At 40.9% G+C, this 21,775-nt stretch overlaps 2 protein-coding genes across 2 annotated transcripts; one reads left to right on the top strand and one right to left on the bottom strand.

Moving 5' to 3' along the window:
* The first annotated feature begins 5,773 nt into the window (after positions 1–5,773).
* On the top strand, positions 5,774–11,144 carry LOC115162402 (uncharacterized protein C14orf28 homolog). Its single transcript, XM_029713672.1, has 6 exons — positions 5,774–6,030; positions 6,882–7,406; positions 9,182–9,271; positions 9,363–9,497; positions 9,737–9,931; positions 10,029–11,144. Exons 1-5 carry the CDS (start codon positions 5,945–5,947, stop codon positions 9,918–9,920), a joined length of 1,020 nt encoding a protein of 339 aa, XP_029569532.1. The 5' UTR covers positions 5,774–5,944; the 3' UTR covers positions 9,921–9,931; positions 10,029–11,144.
* A 126-nt stretch (positions 11,145–11,270) lies between these two features.
* Positions 11,271–20,820, bottom strand: LOC115162401 (kelch-like protein 28). Its single transcript, XM_029713671.1, has 6 exons — positions 20,728–20,820; positions 18,943–19,203; positions 18,189–18,826; positions 17,596–18,039; positions 15,437–15,645; positions 11,271–15,335 (listed from the first exon to the last, which is right to left on the bottom strand). The coding sequence occupies exons 2-6, from the start codon at positions 19,201–19,203 to the stop codon at positions 15,172–15,174; spliced, it is 1,716 nt and encodes a 571-aa protein (XP_029569531.1). The 5' UTR covers positions 20,728–20,820; the 3' UTR covers positions 11,271–15,171.
* Between the last annotated feature and the right edge of the window lie 955 nt (positions 20,821–21,775).

Consider the following 21,775-nt stretch of genomic DNA (forward strand, 5'->3'; position numbering starts at 1 on the left):
AGTATGGCAAAGAGCACCCCTGGAGTGCAATGCTAGGAAGGAGCCCTTATAGCGCTAAGAGACTCAGACCACAGGCAACCTTGGGTGTAATAGCTGGTTATTTTAACATGGGAGAGGACAGCAATATATGATATGTGACAGAGAAAGTCTTGCTAAGGAATTAGATTGTTACACTAAGTGATGTCCATGTAAATTCCCCGGCCCAGCCAAATGAAGGCCTCTTAGAGAGGGGCATCTCAGAAACGTTGCCTTATCTTAGTCCCTTTTCTATCAACTAAACAGTTATTTGAGAGAGAGAGAGAGAGAGAGAGAGAGAGAGAGAGAGAGAGAGAGAGAGAGAGAGAGAGAGAGAGAGAGAGAGAGAGGGAGGGATGGATTTTAGGGTCGTCAGCATCTCATCCTGGCTTGGCGGCAGACCACATAGATACAGGGACCGATTGGCACAGGGCTCAATGGAGTGGTAGTACCTAAGCAAAAAGGGTCAGATAAGCAGTATTTTTCCTATATTGTTTTCCTATATTACATTTAACAGCGGCGCCCCGCACAGCAAGGGAAGTAGAAGAATCCCCCCCCCCCGCACACACAACCCCTACCCTTGACACCATGTTGAAAAAAAATCGTGGGGCAAACACTTATTCAAAAAAGATCAAAGTCAACAACAGATGGGAAGTTCAGTGAGTAGGGTAACACAGAAACTGTAGTGTTTTTCTGTGTTTAAATACTCAAAGCACTCTACTCTTTAACAAGGTGAAATAACCGTCTTAGCAAGTAATTTAACTGGCAGGAACAGTGTAAAACAAATATAGAAAAGGCCAGATTGATTTGTTTTCAGACGAGTTAAGTTGGTTTCAAAGTTGATTAAAACCGAAGACTAAACCAAAAACAACAATCAATAGATATGATGAATGAACAACCCCCACTCTTAGACCATAACAATTCAAAGGATTATGTATTAATATTTATGTTGCACATAAAAAAAAAAATTGTGGCAACTCTAATCTATATTGTATCAGTAGAGAAGGGGAGTTATCTAATCCATCATTGGTCAACACAGACAAAATTCCTTTGTGGGACTCAGGACATCAACAGTGTTGTACTCTGATCAAGGCCACAGTGTAGTAGTTCCTTTGCAGCTACTCTGCAACATATTAGTTTAATTACTTACTGAACGCTACTCCTCTTCAATGACCCTACACACACACACACACACACACACACACACACACAGCAACCGAACTCATTGAAGAAAAGGATGTAAGTGAAGAATGTGGCTTTTGATCAGTCGGCCTGAATTGATTGACTAATGGGTAGTGAAGAGGAACACGGTTAGGAGGGCACGGTCAATCACGTCTTGTGAGAAGCATGAGTTGCTAAATTAAAGTTCCTTCATGTATCAAAAGCCAGGTTGTCACCTAAAATAGTATTGACACAACTGCAGTCAGTCAGTCATGTGGCTATCAAGTAAAACTGCTGAGACACTGCTGGGAAACAAATAGGGCAAATATGAGAAACTTTGCAGTTAATTTAATATAGTTTTTGAGATATGACAAATCAATTGAAATCAAATGTTGGGGAGTCTTGGAGTACATGCAATTTAGCCTATCAAATTACTAGATCATATTACTGTTGTCCAATCTATCTATCCACTGGAGTTCAGTACTCACATGAAAAAGGAATGGATCAACGGAACATTCTATTACATAATACTTGGCACCCGAGTGACGCGGTGGTCTAAGGCACTGCATCTATCAGTGCAAGAGAAGTCACTACAGTCCCTGGTTCAAATCCAGGCTGTATCACATCCGCCCGTGATTGGGAGTCCCATACGGCGGCACACAATTGGCCCAGCGTCGTCCGGGTTTGGCCGTCATTGTAAATAACAATTTGTACTTAACTGACTTGCCTAGTTAAATAAAAGGTTCAATTAAAAAAATGTCATTCAATTAAAAAAATACTGTATCAAGGTTGGAAATACGCCAACATTAACAATAGAATGAAACATTATTGTTCTGTAGTAGCAGCTTCACCCAGGATGTTTTCACAATATTCCATTAAAGCTGCAAAAGCCTTTGTGACATTGTTCCCATCCACTTTGACATGAGACTAAGAGGAAAACTATGAGTGACATTTGACATCCTCAGGTTCAAAATAAAATGTAAGCTAAGTGGTTCATGCAGTTCGTTATTAGCTACACACTAACAAGTGCATACTGTTGATACCAGAATAAAGGATGTATGGAATTCTCAGGAACACGTTCTTTAGAATCTGTTCCAACCTTGTTTGTTGTTTGCAAAATTTTGTGTAGAGATTCTACAGAACATTATGAATAGAATGAGGTTGACAAGTCATGCTTGATGCATGTGGCTGTTGTTCACCATGTACAATGTCTGCAGAACAGAACATAGAGATATGCGAGAAAACCAAACTGCTACGAGGAAGCTATGTCAAAGGTTTACACAAAATCAACATCATAGTGCTTTCTAAACCCTCTGCACAAGAGCTGTGTGCTAGTCGAGCAAAGTTACAAAACAGACATGGTCAGAAATATTACAGAAACTGACAGTAAATCACTTACGCCGAAACTTCTTATCCACTGATGATTTGGGCTGGCATTGTTGGCTGAAAGAAAGTTCGTCCCGAGACAACAATTCAATTCAAGGGGCTTTATTGGCATGGGAAACATATGTTAACATTGCCAAAGCAAGTGAGGTAGATAATATACAAAAGTGAAATAAACAATAAAAATGAAGAGTAAACATTACACTCACAGAAGTTTCAAAAGAATAATGACATTACAAATGTCATATTATGTATATATAGTGTTGTAACGATGTACAAATGGTTAAAATACAAAAGGAAAAATAAATAAACAAAACACATTTACAATGGTGTTTGTTCTTCACTGATTGACCTTTTCTTGTGGCAACAGGTCACAAATCTTGCTCCTGTGATGTCACACTGTGGTATTTCACCCAGTAGATCTGGTTTGTTTTTCAAATTCTTTGTGGATCTGTGTAATCTGAGGGAAATATGTGTCTCTAACATGGCCATACATTGGGCAGGAGGTTAGGAAGTGCAGCTCAGTTTCCACCTCATTTTGTGGGAAGTGTGCACATAGCTTGTCTTCTCTTGAGAGCCAGGTCTGCCTACGGCGCCCTTTCTCAATAGCAAGGCTATGCTCACTGAGTCTATACATAGTCAAAGCTTTCCTTAAGTTTGGGTCAGTCACAGTGGTCAGGTATTCCACCACTGTGTACTCTCTGTTTAGGGCCAAATAGCATTCTAGTTTGCTCAGTTTTTATGTTAATTCTTTCCAATGTGTCAAGTAATTATCTTTTTGTTTTCTCATGATTTGATTGGGTCTAATTGTGTTGCTGTCCTGGGGCTCTGTGAGGTGTGTTTGTGAACAGAGCCCCAGGACCAGCTTGCTTAGGGGACTCTTCTCCAGGTTCATCTCTCTGTAGGTGATGGCTTTGTTATGGAAGGTTTGGGCATTGCTTCCTTTTAGGTGGTTGTAGAACTTAACAGCTCTTTTCTGGATTTTGATAATTAGCGGGTATCGGCCTAATTCTGCTCTGCATGCATTATTTGGCGTTCTACGTTGTACACTGAGGATATTTTTGCGGAATTCTGCATGCAGAGTCTCAATTTGGTGTTTGTCCCATTTAGTGAATTCTTGGTTGGTGAGCAGACCCCAGGGCAATGGGTTCTATAACTGATTCAAGTATTTTTAGACAGATCCTAATTGGTATGTTGAATTTTATGTTCCTTTTGATGGCATAGAATGCCCTTCTTGCCTTGTCTCTCAGATCGTTCACAGCTTTGTAGAAGTTACCTGTGGCGCTGATGTTTAGGCCGAGGTATGTATAGTTTGTGTGCTCTACGGCAACGGTGTCTAGATGGAATTGGTATTTGTGATCCTGGCGACTGGACCTTTTTTGGAACACCCTTATTTTGGTCTTACTGAGATTTACTGTCAGGGCCCAGGTCTGGCAGAATCTGTGCAGAATATCTAGGTGCTGCTGTAGGCCCTCCTTGGTTGGTGACAGAAGCACCAGATCTTCAGCAAACAGTAGACATTTGACTTTAAATTCTAGTAGGGTGAGGCCGGGTGCTGCAGACTTTTCTAGTGCCCGTGCCCTATTCGTTGATATACATGTTGAAGAGGTTGGGGCTTAAGCTGCATCCCTGTCTCACCCCATGGCCCTGTGGGAAGAAATGTGTGTTTTTTGCCTATTTTAACCGCACACTTGTTGTTTGTGTAAATGGATTTTATAATGCTATATGTTTTTCCCCCAACACCACTTTCTAATCAATTTGTATAGCAGACCCTCATGCCAAATTGAGTCTAAGGCTTTTTTGAAATCAACAAAGCATGAGAAGACTTTGCCTTTGTTTTGGTTTGTTTGTTTGTCAATTAGGGTGTGCAGGGTGAATACGTGGTCTGTCGTACGATAACTTGGTAAAAAGCCAATTTGACATTTGCTCAGTACATTGTTTTCACTGAGGAAATGTACAAATCTGCTATTAATGATAATACAGAGGATTTTCCCAAGGTTGCTGTTGATGCATATCCCACGGTAGTTATTGGGGTCAACTTTGTCTTCACTTTTGTGGATTGGAGTGATCAGTCCTTGGTTCCAAATATTGGGGAAGATGCCAGAGCTAAGGATGATGTTAAAGAGTTTTAGGATAGCCAATTGGAATTTGTTGTCTGTATATATATCATTTCATTGAGGATACCATCAACACCACATGCCTTTTTGGGTTGGAGGGTTTTTATTTTGTCCTGTAGCTCATTCAAGGTAATTGAAGAATCCAATGGGTTCTGGTAGCCTTTAATAGTTGATTCTAAGATTTGTATTTGATCATGTATATGTTTTTGCTGTTTGTTCTTTGTTATAGAGCCAAAAAGATTGGAGAAGTGGTTTACTCTTCATTATATAACCCCACAGATGAGCAACCCCAAGCGGAAAGTCAACCTCCCAGCACAGAGTACTACTCCCTCAATGAAATGAAGGATACATTTACCCAGACTAAACATTACTCACTCAGTTCAAGGTTGGATGGTGTTTTCAGGTTTCTGTTGTTTCCCAGAGCATTTGCTGTATAGCGTTGGAATAATACTCTTTGGTAGTTGTAAACCTTCCAGGTGATTACGTAGTTACGTCCAAAATCAGGTTGTAGGTTTTGATTTGGAGTGAAGGTTATGTGGTAGAGGGTAGTATCCTGTATATGTTCCTGACAAAAAAATCCAAGTTGATCTAACTCTAAATCTATATTTTTTTAAGAACATGCTGAAAACTGCAGGAGCTCATCTGATCATGACCTCTGTCTCTCTCTCAGCTTGTCTCTTCACTCTGACTGGGTTTTGATTCTGATTACTACTGATGGTGGAAATGTTGTAAATTAGCTACGATGCTAGTGTAGCCCACATCAATAACGCTCGTACAATTTTTCGATATGGCCATAAAAACTTCTAAGAATATTGGCATAAGTAACTAAAGACGAATATACTAGTGGGTGGAGTCATTTGTGTTGCTGTCAATGCGGTCAACCTACCAGAGAACAGTCTGAGTTGAGGGCAGGAACTGTTGGCCAATCACATGCGTCTTAAAATCATACTAAACCCCTACCACAGAGGACGCAATAAAATGTACTCCTGCGCGCCTCCACTTGAGGAGGAGGCAGATGTGTGGAAAATCTCATAAAAAACTAAGATATTTCAGGCAGCAGGTGGCAGCATTGCACTTGTGAAAAAAAAGGGCTGAAGGGTGTAACAAACCAATGCATGTGGGCGTGGCTTTGTGGTGCAATGGGCGTAACTTGACGTTGCTCAGGATGTTTTGAAGCTTTCTCGAGGGTTATAGAAAATACTAATAGTGGTCAAATAAGGATTTGTGGCTGTTGGCCTCAATTAAGACATGAAGAAATACAGAGAACGATGGAGAGCAAATTCTGCATTTTGACCGACGCAGAAGACCTCAGAACCCTAATTTCAAGTACCGAAGATAATCTGCAAATTGAAAGGTAACGCGTTAGCTAGCATTGCTGCTGCTAAGCTAGCTAGCTACATTTCATTGGCGGGGCTAGCTAGCAAACCAATAACTAAATATCTTGCCAAACAGTAGATTAACCGACATCAACAGTATTCAATATTGCATCGACAATTAAACGCATCAACACTAGGTTTTTAGAAGGCTGCACTTAGCTAGGTAGCTAACTAGCTATGTTCATAGCTAGCTAGCGTTAATACTAGCTAGTTACAAAGGAGGTAGTTAACTAGCTAAATGGTCTGCCAACTAACGTCAGCTGGCGTATACCATGGCGTGTGTTGCAGCTTGTGTGCAAGAGCATTAATTATAGCTAACTGACGTTAGCTGCCATGTTAATCTTCTATTCAATGTATCAAATTATGTTGACTACAATAACAATGCTGACTAAAAACTGATAATATATTTTTAAAATGTATAATGTAACTAGCTGTAATTATTTCTCGTGTTATTGTTTTTCTATTATTTCTCTTTTTTATTCTCTGCGCTGTAAGCATTTCACTGTTAGTCTACACCTGTTGTTTACGAAGCATGTAACATAACATTTAATGTAATTTACCTGGGATTGCATTGCAAATGTGCATGTCATCAGACAGTTTGCTTGCTAACGTTTACAAGGTGATCCCTGGGCTCTGGCTTGAGCAATGTTTTGCAGTACTTTAATGAATTAGGCATTTAGTAAATTATGAATACCTTCCTTTGTCAAGACCATACAGGAAAACCCTTATTAGTCATACGGAAGATTGAGGATATAAGCTGAGCCTAGCTCTCAACTTCACCCCTTAGACTAGGAGAATGATAATTTATACCTTCATGTTGTCTCCTTAGGACAAGGACTTTGTTTGAGGAGATCCGTGCATCCATCAACAACAATGAAGAAGAGGACCGTTCCTTTTGGAGGCCTGTGCTCCCATGGGGGGGTGTCTACACCATCAGGGCGGGGAGGAGGGCCATCTCATGCACCCCTCTGTATGTTAAGATAAGCCTAAAGAACACCTGCACAATTGACGGGTTCCTCATGATCCTTTATATAATACTGAGAGACAACCACAGCTTTCCCCGGGAGGTGGGCATCTTTCTGGGCAGGCAGTTTGTAGAGCATTTCCTCTACCTGATGGACTCGTATGACTACACCACCGTTAAGATGCTGTGGATCTGGGACAGGATGTCCAAAAGGCAGTACCGCTCAGTGATCCACCATGCAGCGTTGGAGATCGACCTGTTTGGTAACGAACATGAGAACTTCACCAAGAACTTAGAGACAATGCTGTCCACTATGCAGGAGAGCCTATGCACCAACTGGAGCTGTCCTGCTCGCTTCCAGGAGTTCTTACAGAGAACCATCAACATCAAGTAAGAGAGGCAGAGGCTGTAAGTCAACGTCTGATAGCTGGTCAGTGTGGGAGGATTTTCTTTGCGCCTTATCTCCCAGAGCTTCTGATCAGAGAAGTGATCCTTCATTAGAATAGAAATTAATAGTTAGTTACTACAAATAAAGTATGAACTCAATTAGTTTAGTGGGGTGAACTGGACTATGTCCAAATGGGAGGGCCATCCCTATTTCTATTGCTTGCTTGGCTAATTCTTCTGGACAGCTGGTCTACACCTCTGTCTTCAAGAAGCTTTTATTTCTCCCCCTTGACTCGCTGCTTGACTAAAATAAGGCCCAGCTGTCTATAATGCTCACAGCAGGGTTGTGCTCAATTCAGAATTTTAGAATTGACTCCCATTCAACTCATGAGTTGAAATTGAATTGGCCACACCCCACAGGTTGCAGAGTTTGAGTGGCAGGAAGTAGAATTTTTAATTCTATGCAATCCAAAGAAATTCCATGCAGTCATAGAACATAAGAGTTTAATTGAATCTGGCAGGTGGGTTGTTCCACTTCAAAAAGCACATAAAAGAAGATTTTGACACCCACCATCTCCGATTGTTCTGAAATTGTTTGTAGTTAGAAACAGCTAAGATAAGCATTTCTGCAACATTTTGTTGATTGCATCCAAATTGGCCATTTCAATTTATAGGATTTATATAGTATTCAATAAATATGGTACCTAACGTTCGATTTGCACAAAAACCTCAACAATGATTACGATGTGAGGAATCAAAGTAAATGGTCATAGGCCAGTATACAGTATCCGTTCTCTGTTTGAAGAGTTGTATGAAGCTGCGACTTGGAGTGTTGTTCTTTCATACCATGTAATATATTCTCAGTGAATCAATTGTTTCATCAATATTTTATATGAATGTACATAACGACATGCTTGATGTTTTATATACAAGATGTATATTTGTATAGACTACACATTAATATACTCAGTGTACAAAACATTACAAACACCTGCTCTTTCCATCAGACTGACCAGGTGAAAGCTATGAACCCTTATTGATGTCACTTGTTGTATCCACTTCAATCAGTGTAGATGAAGGGAAGGAGACGGGTTAAAGGTATTCTTCGGGATTTTGGCAGATGCCTTTAGGCTAGTAGATACCCATAGACTTCCAGTCATTGTGCTAATGCTAGTTAGCATTGTCTCGCAAAACTACCTGTAACTTCCTTAATACTGGACACAGAGACACAAAAAAGGTATCCACGAGTTTGTCTGACTCTAGGGAAGTAAATAAAGGCATCTGCCAAAATCCTGAAGGGTTTTTCACTCAACAGTTTCCCGTGTGTATAAAGAATGGTCCAGGAAGGTGTTCCTAATGTATATACACTCAGTGTTGAATAGAAGAGGCATTTGAATTTCACTAAATTCAATTATATTGTAATTCTGTATCCTGTTTACTACTTGAATTGGAAAGAATTGAGCATAATCCTGGCTCACAGTAGAAAATAATGAAGAGAGCAGTTGGTTTCTAAACGGCTCTGGTTCAATCTCTGCCAGAGCCTTATAAAAGTGTTTACCCATGGTGGGCTGTATTTAGACAGTGGACTATATCTATTACCAAATCCCAACTACTATTTCAGTTGTTTTCATAGGTGCTTTTCTTTCTGGTGGAAATGAAAATGATGAATTAGGTTTGTGTAAATGTATCTATGTAGCCTGATACTGGTGGTGGTTAGAGCTAAACCTAACTACATGGTGTTCAGAGTCTGACTTCTTACCCTTGTTCTTCTTTCCCAGTCCTCCTCATGAGCTGCCCCATAGAGATCCCATTCAGTCAGCGGTGGAGGAGTTCTTCTGTCCCAAAATCATTCTCTGCAAAGAACTGGGGTGAGACATAACGTGAATGTCGAACCATCATATCCTATAATCTCTCCTGGTCTTTTCTATGATGCTGACTGATTTCCTGTCTGTTCTACAGGTGTAATGGGTTGAGGGAGTTCTCTCAGAGGGTCTTCTGCCATGGCCCACCTCCTTTTGTCATTCTCAACATGCAGCTATGGAAGTCTGAGGAGCTGTCCTATGTTCCTTACCATCTGGCTCTGTCCCAACACAGGTAAGGAAACCATGTAGAGCAGGAGGACTCCAATCCCAGCCTCATTGTCTGATGCTGTTCTTTTTCTCCCTGGTTGTTCATTTAATGTCAATATCGCCAGTCTGTTTTTTTTATTTCGTTGAAACAGTAACCTCCTTGCCTGTACTTTGCTATTTTCATTGATTTCATTAAGCTTTTTCTGGTAACCGAGACCGGTTTTTAACATGCTAAAAAATACAACCGTCTCTGCTTTTCAATAGGTACTCACTGGAAGGCGCCACACTCTTCAACAAGGAAGAGCATCACTACTCTGCAGCCTTCCAGATAGACGGCTACTGGATGCACTATGACGGGCTGAGGAGCGACAATCTGATCCTGTTAAACAAGCCCCCTGAACTCCTGCTGCTCTCTTCCCTTGTCTACATCCGCGCCTCAGACAAATGAGGTGCACAAAGGTAACCAAACAGGGATGGGGTCAGATCCATTTTTCATTACTTACTTGAATTAAAATTCTCCTGAATAGAATTTAATTAACACCAACTTTGTCACCAGGGTCCTGACGGGACACGGAAGGAGGGAGACACTCGACAGCACTAATAGAAAGGAATCTTTAGAAAATTGCTCACCCTACACTTGCACCTTCCTGTCTTTCTTTTTGTTGCCCTTAATTCACAGAAAAATAATCCTTTACATTACACTTGGTTAATCATGGTTTTGTCTTCCATTCCTCAGTGAGAACATACCATAACTTTTTTTTAGCACCTAATCATATTTTAATGACATGTCAACAACTTCCTTGTTCTGTTTTATACTTATTTTTGAAATGATGTGCTCTATTTTGCCTTACTGTTGTCTCTGAAACTGTGTGCAAAGTGATAAGTGCGTCTTCTCTTTGGGCATGCTTGGAATCCAAGAATATATGTATGAACTATAGTAGTTCTGGGCAGGTATGCATATTGAAGAATAAACTTAAATAGCTTTACTGCGTAAATGTTTGTTGAAAAGTTTGCTTGCAGCGTGTTCTCTTGGGTGGGTTGGCATTCAGAGAAGCAAATTCAACTTTGATGTAGACTTGTCTGCAGGTATATAAGCTAGACCAGCAAAGCTTCTGTGAGAGTTGGTACAGTACTACAATCTATTTGTGCATACCAGCCCTGACTTCAGATTAAACTGGTGCTTTTTTAATACTGTAGTTTGAAAACATTTAAACCGTTTAAGTGTTGCTTTGTATTTTGTGGAAATTCAATCATTATCCTTGATTTACTTGCTTGTTTTAAGTTGTCCATTGGGCTTCAACCTGATGGAAGTGAAAATGTCAGTGATTGTTAGAATACATGCTCCAATAATTGTATAAAATCAGTTCTGTCTTAAATGTCAGTAATTACTTGTACTTACAAGTGCCCCAGCACAGTGACGACATAGAAGTGCTTGCTTGTTTGCCTTTCAAAGTAGCATATGATATCCTGCACAATTCAATAAGGTAAATTACTACATCCCAATCTAAAGATGTCAAACCTGTAAATATTAGTATACAAATGTGATTTTGTAATGCATTTGATCATTTAGAAATGAACAGAGCATTGAACCATCACATTGTGCCTCTTGCCAATTTATCAGTGTAAAATGTAATTGACAGAACTACATAATGAAATTCTTATAGCAAAAACACTTGTTCGTCTGTGTGTATCTATGCTTTCGTTAAGTCTTTTTTTTAAAGACCAATACAAATGTTTATACGCTAACGTGTCAGTTATGGTGCACACGAGCAACGAAAGCAAAGAAACAAGAGCCAAAGAACAGCAGCGTACCTTTTAAGGCAGGCATTTATTCATATTAACTGGGTACGACGGCACACACAAACTGGCTAAAATGTATGTTCAATCAAAGCATGATAACATTTTGGAAAAAAAGACTGCTTCTACATCAAGGTTCTCGTAGTTCCAGTAATAATCCACAGGATATAGAATTCAACATTATCACCTTAAGCCAGTTCAGACACACTCATGGGAAATGTAAAAGAAGTGGTAATTTGGCTAACATTGACATCAGTTTCAAATGACTTTTTCAGACAAGAGTCTTTGCCAGACTTGATTTTAGTATTCCCTCTGCATTCGTAAGTAAAACAAGCACTTTGGTGAGTGGTGGCAAAACAAGACATGGTTAGGGCATGATAAAAGTACACTTATTTTTCTTAACTTCATTTAGCTATACATCCCTTCATTTTGCAGTTTCATGTTTTCAGATTCAACCTCCACAGCGCAGTAAAGACAGTCTATACATTCATCCCTAAAATGTATGTTGTCTTCAATATCCCCAAGGATATCTTTCTATGCGTAGTAGTAGCAGCTAGTAGTATCAAATGCTTGACAATGGATGGCAGCTGCAGACAATCACGCCTGCGTGATTTTCACTCTGTTCTGGCTCATCCTCCCAAGCTGTTGTGGATGGACAAATGCCTAATTTGCCTAACATCAAGAATTGAAACAGAAAAGCACAATTGCAGGAAATCTAAAAGGGAAAAGACTACTCAATTAAAATGGTTAATGTAATACAGTATTAGTTCATTTTAAACTATGTGCACTAAGTTATCTTAGGATGTTCCAAGGATGTCATATTTCACTGATTGCAATATGTTGGATTTGCGTTGATTATTCATACGAATAAAATCTGAAGAAAATGAAAACCAATTCATGGTTATGTGAATAGGATGTATGTTTATGCAGGTTGAAATGGCATATTTACTTCCATCCCATGGCAGTGTAAACCTTTTTTGCAATCATAGATTAATTTAATGTTTCTAATGTGAAATGTTAAAGCCCACTATTCCAAGATGGGAAAAAAAACCAGCAGCAGCAGGTCTAACCATGAAACAACTTGTTTTAGAAATAAATTCATTTTTAAAGGCAATTAAATGTCACCTAAGATTCAACCATCAACATTTAAAGAAGAGAAGTCAAGAACTCGCATGCTTGTTCAGACAAGCTCTCATACTGCTGAGATTGCTGACGAATAAACAGTCTTAAGATGTTTGTTTGGGGGGGGCTTCCCTTGATCTTAATTTATTACGTTCAAGGTAACGTTTAGAGGGTAAGAGCTAAAGAGTATAGGTAATCACAATTGACAAGTGTGTAAATGGAACAACACTGCAGCACTGTAACTGCAAGGCTGCTCTCTGGTGAGAGACTAGATCAGATGGCTTAGAGCAAGACCCATACAGTCAGTCTTGTGCCAATCTTACATTACATTACTGGGATTTTTACTGGAATACAATCCATTTGATTGTCTGCAAACTTTCCCCAGTACATGTGAACTGACTTGCACAACATTGTTAATGGCTCTTCAAAGATGAGACACACAATTTAAAGTGGGATGGGGAAAACGGAGCAAATAAGACTTAGAACCACATTGATACTGTGAAACATGAAAGCTTCCACAAAATGTTTTGAACGGTGGTGGTCTTTCAGACAATATAAACGTGTGATAACGTCACAGCAATATGAGACGCTTTGACTTTTGATGCTAAATTCAAAGCAAAAGCAAAGCAATTGTATCCACAAATGTATTGCATTGTTTAAATTCCATGAACCTAAATTGAGACCTATGTACAAATGGAAGTTGCACTACTCATCAATACGTTTGGTATGTGCAATGCAGAGCTCCCTTTAAGTTTTCCTCGTGTGCAAACATCTATAAAATGTACAATACAAGGAAACTGCTCTTACACTCTGGACCAACAACAGGGACTGAGTTTCTTGATCTGTGGCCTCATGTTACCTGTCCTTCAGCATGGCCCGAGGCTACAACACCCAGACTCGGCCTGCACCCATCTAACCCAGGCGAGCGCTTTGAGCTCAGTCATGTCTCCATGCCCTTGTCTGTCTGCCAGGTCTCTCTCCGAGGTCCAAATAGTTTGTAACAGTGACAATTTTGCTTGACATAGAACACAGCCCTTACTGCTCCATATCCACCCCATCCATATGGCAGAATGTCACACGTGCTATGCATTAGCAGTGAAAATAACCCTTTTGATTCTGGCACACAGGAGAAAGTTACACCAGACTTGTGAAAGCAGGTCATATTTTGGCACTTCACAAGGCTGTGAATATGCACTCTTGCCTGAGCTCCTCAGGAAGACCTTGGCCACATGTGGCTTCTCACACATGCTTCATCAGAGCAAGCAAGCAGAGAGAGGGGGTGTAGGGGTCATTCCATTTTAGGCATTTAGCAGACACTCTTATCCAGAACGACTTGCAGGAGCAATTAGGGTTAAGTTCCTTGCTCAAGGGCACAGAGATGTTTCCCCTAGTCGCTCAGGGATTCAAACCAGCGACCTTTCAGTTACTGGCCCAACGCTCTTAACCGCTAGGCTTCTTCCTAACCCATTAGAGACCAACAATCTCAGACTTTCTTTCTGATGAAATTGGCGGTGAGCTATACAGCCAGATCCACTACTTCTTAATGCAGGGACAATGTTTCAGACAAACTATCGCTAAACGGATGACAGCCGTGGGGCTCAAGAGGGAAAGCATCAGATCATAAAATGTATCCATCGATGGTACCTAACGAGTCCACTTTAAAAATGGGGCTCAAAGTAAAGACTGGTGGTTGAGGTATTCCAGTCACAAGCTTGCCTTCTAGCAAGACACTGCTTTATAGCATGGGGGCATTTTGATGCACAACCAACATCTACAACAACACAGAAGAACAAATAAAAGACACCTGATACCATGAGGCAACACAGACAACAGCTGAATCCTGAATCCTAATAGCACCAGTTAGTATTGTGTACAAACCCAGCAATGAAAAGCGGGACAGGATAACTTTTCAATACTTATGAAGAGGGCTGAAGTGTGACCCTACCTCAGGAAGATGTAACAGAAGCCGTAAGTTGGGGATTTATCAATTGCTCCGAGGATGAAAGACAGGTGGCAAGTACTCAAGAGAATTCAGTGGGGTTTGTTAATCCTTCACAACCTCTTCAACCCTTGAATCAAATACATGTACACACAAACTAGTAACCCAGTGCAAAAAAACATTTACAGGCAATGCACTAGAGGATATATTCATATCTATACATTTCTTTTAATTTAAACTATTTACAGAGAAAAAAAAGGCAGCCCTTTAAGTGAATATAAATATTCAGATCTCTCTTTGTGAAGCACTGATTTAGATGCAGACATTTCAAACTGTGAGCCGATGACCTTGCCTGAGCTTTAGTCCTGCACACAGACACAAAAGAACAATCATGCGTCTACTCACAAGCATACAGACACTCTGCGCCACACACATACTTTAAAGATCTAGAAAAAAAATTAAAACGGAACATGTTCTGCTCATAGCAGAAAAAAACAAACAAACACAAAAAAAAGGTCTACAATTAAAAAAAGTGACAGTTTTCACCCACAGTCCTGTGAAAAGTTGTCATTGTGGTCCAGCAGCAGTCATCTCTTCTCTGTGACAAGATCCATGGTGATCTGCTCCTCTCCTCCACCCAGACCCTTTCACTCTGGCCATCTGTGGTTCCCTGGTGCCAGCCGGGCTCATTCATCCAGCAACAAGCTCTCTCTCTTTCTCTCTGGGATCCACAGCAGTGTGGAGGCCTCCTCAGCCTGTTGGCGATGAATGGAGGGAAAAAAATAAATAAAAGCCTTTTGTCTAAGTCTTCTTAAGGAGTCCTACCCAGGGGTGCCATGGGTCAAAGAGCAGTCATGCCAAAGTTACAGCGGCAGTACATCATGCCGCTTGAGTCCAGCCAGCTGTCTGAGATGGGGTCGTATCGCTGGACAGTGTTCAGGTAGGATGACCCCGAGTGACCCCCCACCACATAGAGGTAGTTGTCCACGATCGCGGAGCCAACCCCTGGGAAGATAAATATTATAAATGGTTATTCCTGGCCATGCAATATGAATGGTCAACTTCCCAGCATCAACATAAACCTTGTAGGTAATTTCCCAACTCACCTGTGCGTGGTTCATTCATGGGCCGACAGGCTGTCCACTGGTTCTGGTGTGGGTCATACCTCTCAATGCTGGACAGGTGTGATACCCCGTTGTGTCCCCCAACCACAAATATGAACCCTAGCATGACCCCAACGGCAAAGTTGATCCGTTTGTCTGCCATGGGGGCTACCATTTCCCAGGCATCCTTGCTGGGGTCGTACCGCTCCACACTGCACAGTAGAGAGGCAGAGTTAATAAATTAAACACTGTCCTTCCAAGTGGCACAGTTATAGTGATACTGTGCATTGACAATATCACTGCTGTCTTTTTAAACTGGTTAGTACAGTAGCAGGAATTATAGCCATCATAAAATGACACTTTTTCCTGTATCAAAGCCAATACAATTCACTATTGCTCTTTTTTGTTGTTAGACATTATATAGCTGTGCCATTGTCATCACAAACCAATGCAGCCCCATTTAACGAGGCCATCTATTCCAGTCCTATATTTTTCTGGCAATATCAAAGCGATGAAACCCTCGACAACGTTGTCAGAAAACTGGCAATTTGGGAATTACCTTTGAACAACTAAGTCCCCACAGCTTCCCTGTCCAAACACATTCTCCTGAGGGGTTTGGGAAGTCAAGGAAACTAACAACACATCCCTCTAGTCGACAACAAAGGTCTAACCAGCAAGCCAGCACTTATTCTATGAAAGAAACTACAGTGCCCGCTGTAATTATTGGGACATTTCTTCTTTTGGTTCTATACTTTAAAAAGTTGGGATTTGAAATCAAACAATGACTATGGGGTTAAAGTGCAGACTGTCAGCTTTCATTTCAGGGTATTTTCATCCATATCAGGTGAACCATTTAGAAATTACAGCACTTTTTGTACACACTCCCCCTATATTAGGGGAGCAAAAGTATTGGGACACTTGTGTATTAAAGTAGTAAAAAGTTAAGTATTTGATCTCATATTCATAGCACACAATGACTACATCAAGCGTGTGACTCTATAAATTTGTTGGATGCATTTGCTGTTTTTTTGGTTGTGTTTCAGATTATTTTGTGCCCAATAGAAATTAATGGTAAATAATATAGTGTGCCATTTCGGAGTGACTTTTATTGTAAATAAGAATAGAATATGGTAGTATGATATTTGTGCATCTAACTTTGTCACTCATCATTATTCATGATTCATTCAGGATTATCTGTAGTCATGGTAGCATCCACATTCATATAGAAGTGTTTAGAAACATATTTTATTCACAATAAAAGTCACTACAAAATGACAGTACATTATTTACCATTAATTTCTATTGGGCACAAAATAATCTGAAACAACCAAAATAAACAAATGCAGCATCACAGACTTGACTAGTCATTGCCTGTTATAAATATACTAAACCTTTTTAATACACAAGTGAATTTGTCCCAATACTTTTGCTCCCCTAAAATATCTACACAAAGTGCTATAATTTTCTAAAAGGTGAAAATCCACACAAATGAAAGCTGACAGTCTGCACTTCAACATCAGTCATTGCTTGATTTCAAATCCCATCTTTTAAAGTATAGAGCCAAAAGAAGAAAAAAAATGCTTCACTATCCCAATAATTACAGAGGGCACTGTATAACCATCTGAGTAGAAGACAACAAGTCTTGATTTGACAGAATATGGGTTGCACTGCAGGCTGGAAACAGAGCGGGGGGCTGAAACTCTGAATAGATGGAGCAAAGCATTCAAAGGTTGTGGGGTCTACCATATATAACCTTTCTGATGTGAAAACTGTCATGTGTAGGAACAAAAAGGTTGTGGGGTCTACCATATATAACCTTTCTGATGTGAAAACTGTCATGTGTAGGAACAAAAAGGTTGTGGGGTCTACAATATATAACCTTTCTGATGTGAAAACTGTCATGTGTAGGAACAAAAAGGTTGTGGGGTCTACAATATATAACCTTTCTGATGTGAAAACTGTCATGTGTAGGAACAAAAAGGTTGTGGGGTCTACCATATATAACCTTTCTGATGTGAAAACTGTCATGTGTAGGAACAAAAAGGTTGACGGCAGGTTTTGAAGTAGACCTAGTATTTCAAAAGCCTATTGGAACCTCATGAGCAAAGCCTGTGAAAATCCATAATACCACCGCAGATTGACTAGATGAAGTGAAAACGTACCTGTTCATATGGGCGGGGCCATAGCCGCCAATGGCAAAGACCATGCCATCCAGCACAGCCGTGGCAAAGCAGCTGCGTGACTTGGTCATAGGTGCCACAGGCTGCCACTCCTTCACCTTGGGGACATATTTTTCTACAGACTGTAGATAGTACTGGCCATCATAGCCCCCCAGGGCATAGAGCTCCCCAGCCAAGACCACCACCCCCAGGGTGCTGCGACACTCTGCCATGCGCTCCACTGTGGACCAGGTGTTGCTGTCAGGGTCCCAGCTCTCCACTGTACTCTCATGTCTCCGGTAGCTAATGCCCTGTCGCATGTGTGTGGCGATGCCACCCACCACATACACCTTCTGGTCCAACACTGCCACTCCAAACTCATAGCGGGGCACACTAAGAGGGGCAAGCCCAATCCATGAATCCGTTTGAGGGAAGTACATTTCCATGCTACGAGAGAAAGAAATAAGTTACATTTGTTCAATTTCTTTCTAATTCACATGAAACAAATTAAGAATCTACAAATGTAAAAAATTAAATTAAAAAATGGGGGGGTTGACAAACAGTTTTGAATGATTGTGTTTAGGGCTCAGCATTACCTCTCGAGAGTGGCAAAGAGTCCAGCCTTGCCTCCCACAGCAAGGAGCACTTTGGCAGCACAGCGTGGCCGTGTGGACAACACCGTCTGGTAGGAGAGCCGGTGCTCAGGCATGAAATGGTATTTGAGGGCCTCGTTGAGGAGGTGCTTGCAGGCGTGGTCATCCCGGATAAGGTGGTTGGCCTCGTAGAGGCGGGTGAGGAACTTAACGCTGAGGAAAGGCAAGCGGACGCAGTGCAGTAGCTGAGCTAGGTGCTTCTGCCGCTCAGTCACATCATACTTGATCCACGACTCCAGGGCGTAGAACACAGTCTCTTCTGTTACCACCTTCAGACAGTCATTTGACACGATTTCATCCAATTCCGCCCGTGTCAGCTCAAAAAACTCCTCTGTCTGGCACACCTCTTCAAAATTCTGACAGATGAATTTAGTGGCAGCCAGGCAGAGATCATGGCAGCCATAGGTCTCAGCGAAGCGTGAGATGCCTATACAGTTCCCAGCATCTAGCTGACTCTCTAAGAAGGAGCAGCACTCCTTCAGCACCAGCTTGACCTGGAGCAGGTTAGCAGCTGGTAATAGGGACTCCACTCTTTCCTGTGAGATGAATACCGTGCCAGTGTAGGCATACTCAACGATTGCCTACAAGAGGAAAAATAAAAAACACAATCATGCTATGAAAGAGCCAGACAAAGTGTGCTTTTAGGAAACACAGTGAAATCTTCCAAATGATGACAGTGAGCTTAAATGAGCATTACCTGTAGCGCAGCCTCGTCAATGCACTGGAACTCCACCTCGGAGGTCTCCTTCTCTGACAGGTTGCCCGTGAACATGGCCTTGAAGTAGGGGCTGATGCTCGCCAGCACCACTTTGTGGGCATGGATCTTGCATTCACCCACGCGCAGCACAATGTCGCACAGCTCATGGTCCTGCCGCAACAGCTGGAGGCCTTGCAACAGCTGCTCAGAGTGGGGCCGCGTCAGACTGGCAAGCATATAGGACTGGGCCTGCTGGTCCATCTTTGAGAAAAAAACACACATTACCATGCTGTCAAATGTAAGGGACAAGTACAGTTTAAACAGACATTGTTGCAGCATAATCTCCATGTAAAGTTGCAGGACCGCCTGATAACAGCATCAATTTCATGAAACCAAAATACAGCACTATAGACAAGTGGAGGAGGAAACTCAAGACAACAATTCCCTCTCCATGTCAAATCTAAGGGAAGGACTGAAGCGACTTGCAGTATCTAGCAAGGTAAACAAGTGAGCCAACTAAGTCATACCAATATGATTTATGCTATAGTTAAGTACAACATACAATATGCAGTGGCAGTGCACAGCATACACTATATCGGTGAGTGTGTCTACAAGTTTCATCGTATCATATCAGGTATGCGAATTAGCTAGATCTGATGAGTAGGGAATGGCATTCAAAAAAATGGCCTGATGAAAGATGACACTGCAACTGAAAATCTAAGCAGCCTTTTTTTTCTTCTACAAAACGGTGAAAAATATGTATATATCAACAAGAATTCAGTTTGCCTTGATAATCCTTTAGTAAAGACGTGTTATTTCACTATTTAATGCATACAGTTTAGCTCACTTAAAGCTCAAGCGTTGAACAAGTTTAATCTAGCTAGCTAGTTAGTTATCTGGCTAACTAGCTAATAATAACCCCAGTTACTAAATAATATTAAAATGTAAGATGTAGCTATTGGTTTTTAAACATTGCTATCTAGCTACTGTAGTATCTTTGCCTATGCCATTAGCTAGTAGCTTTGCATCTTCAAAGCATATTTCGACCAAGCTTGAGCGACGCCTCAAAACCGCAAGGCTCCGTCAGCTAGCTGTCAAATGTTGTCAGCTAGCTAGCTAGTCTACCATTGCTTAGCTATACCTTCGCCACTTCATCTGCTATAACTAAACTGAGCGAGCAAGCTTGCTAACAGCTAGCTGCTTAGCACAACAACAGCATCTATTTGCCAAATATCGGTGCTCCAATCCTTTCAAAACTTGTCGATGACCTGTAACGAATACTAATGTAAAATATAAACATTACATTTCTCAAGGGTAACGTCATCTGCTTAGTTACTAGGCCAGTACTATGTGTATAATGAACCCTACTAGTTTAGCTAGCTAATCTGGATAGTATCAGTAGCTGCCTTCGCGAAGTCGGCCATTTAGCATAAATAGCAACAGCCTTGCAAACCACAAAATTACTGTTCAGATTTTTCAGACTAGCTGATGAATATTGCATGTATTTTACAACATAGCTGGTAATAATGCGTAGCCTGCAATAACCTGGCTATCGGATGTACGAGGGGTTTGAGGCATCGTGTGAGAAATTACAATTAATTTAGCTAGCAACAAGGGTGTTATTTCCAATGCATTATCACGAAGCCAGTACACTGTTGCTGCTAAAATAAAAACAGCACTTAGCAAGCTAAACATTGATCTCCAGCTTGTTGAGTGTTATCTATTGTAACGTGTGATAGCTAAATAGCTTCAAAAAATGTACAACACTATGCAAGGTAGACAAACCTGTGTTGAGCGTCAGATGAGCCGACAAGATCTGTTTTATTGCAGTAGCGGAGTTTAATCCAGAAGCCGCAGGAACCCCAGCGTCTGTCAGGAAAACAAAAGCCAAACACTTTATGCCGCGTAACTTTTGGGAGCTAGCAGGGTACTTCTAAAGGAATGGTATATTTTGTAGCTATTTTGCACACATTGCCGTTGATAATATTTTTTTTTATACACCATAGTACATCATACAAGTTAGGGGAGAGATAGAACGGAAAGAAGGCAATAACCAACTAGGAGTAATGAAAATAAAATAGAAATATCAACATAAAAAAATCCCAATTTTAATTTGGTATGATGAAATAGTGTAATACTTTGTCAATTCGCTAAATTGACACATGTACAGTAGCTTTATGGTAGGCTACATCAGCGTCTGAAGAAGTTGCACTCCCTCTGTTGCCCAGCAGAGGTGCCCAGCAAATCAATATATGAGGCTCTGCTGGTATCAACATAGTCCTTAGAAGGGCTACGATATCACAAGTCATTTATAAACCTATTTGAACATGAACAGTTATGATATACAGTGCCATCGGAAAGTATTCCGACCCCTTGACTTTTTCCATATATATATATATATATATATAATTTTTTTACTTAACCAGGCAAGTCAGTTAAGAACACATTCTTATTTACAAAGACGGCCTACCCCGGCCAAACCCTAACCCAGATGACGCTGAGCCAATTGTGCGCCAACCTATGGGACTCCCAATCACGGCCGGTTGTGATACAACGAGGAATCGAACCAGGGTCTGTAGTGACACCCCTAGCACTGAGATGCAGTGCCTTAGACCACCACACCACTCGGGAACCCACGTTACAGTCTTATTCTAAAATGGATTAAATAAGTAAAAAATCCTCATCAATCTACACACAATCCCCCTTAATGACAAAGCAAAAAAAGTTTTTTTGAAATATTAGCAAATTTACCTGTTGTAAAAAAATTGGTTTTTACATGATTTGGAAAGGCACACACCTGTCTATATAAGGTCCCACAGTTGACAGTGCGTGT

Source organism: Salmo trutta, chromosome 25 (genome assembly GCF_901001165.1).
Source record: "Salmo trutta chromosome 25, fSalTru1.1, whole genome shotgun sequence".
Taxonomy (NCBI): Eukaryota; Metazoa; Chordata; class Actinopteri; order Salmoniformes; family Salmonidae; genus Salmo; species Salmo trutta.

Coding starts and splice junctions, on each gene's coding strand:
- LOC115162401 (XM_029713671.1), bottom strand. CDS start 19,203: ATGGACCAGCAGGCCCAGTCCTATATGCTTGCCAGTCTGACGCGGCCC. Junction 15,646..17,595: donor GGCCCCGCCCATATGAACAG/GTACGTTTTCAC, acceptor TCTACTGTGCAG/TGTGGAGCGGTACGACCCCA. Junction 15,336..15,436: donor CATGAATGAACCACGCACAG/GTGAGTTGGGAA, acceptor TTATCTTCCCAG/GGGTTGGCTCCGCGATCGTG.
- LOC115162402 (XM_029713672.1), top strand. CDS start 5,945: ATGGAGAGCAAATTCTGCATTTTGACCGACGCAGAAGACCTCAGAACC. Junction 6,031..6,881: donor GATAATCTGCAAATTGAAAG/GTAACGCGTTAG, acceptor TTGTCTCCTTAG/GACAAGGACTTTGTTTGAGG. Junction 9,272..9,362: donor ATTCTCTGCAAAGAACTGGG/GTGAGACATAAC, acceptor TCTGTTCTACAG/GTGTAATGGGTTGAGGGAGT.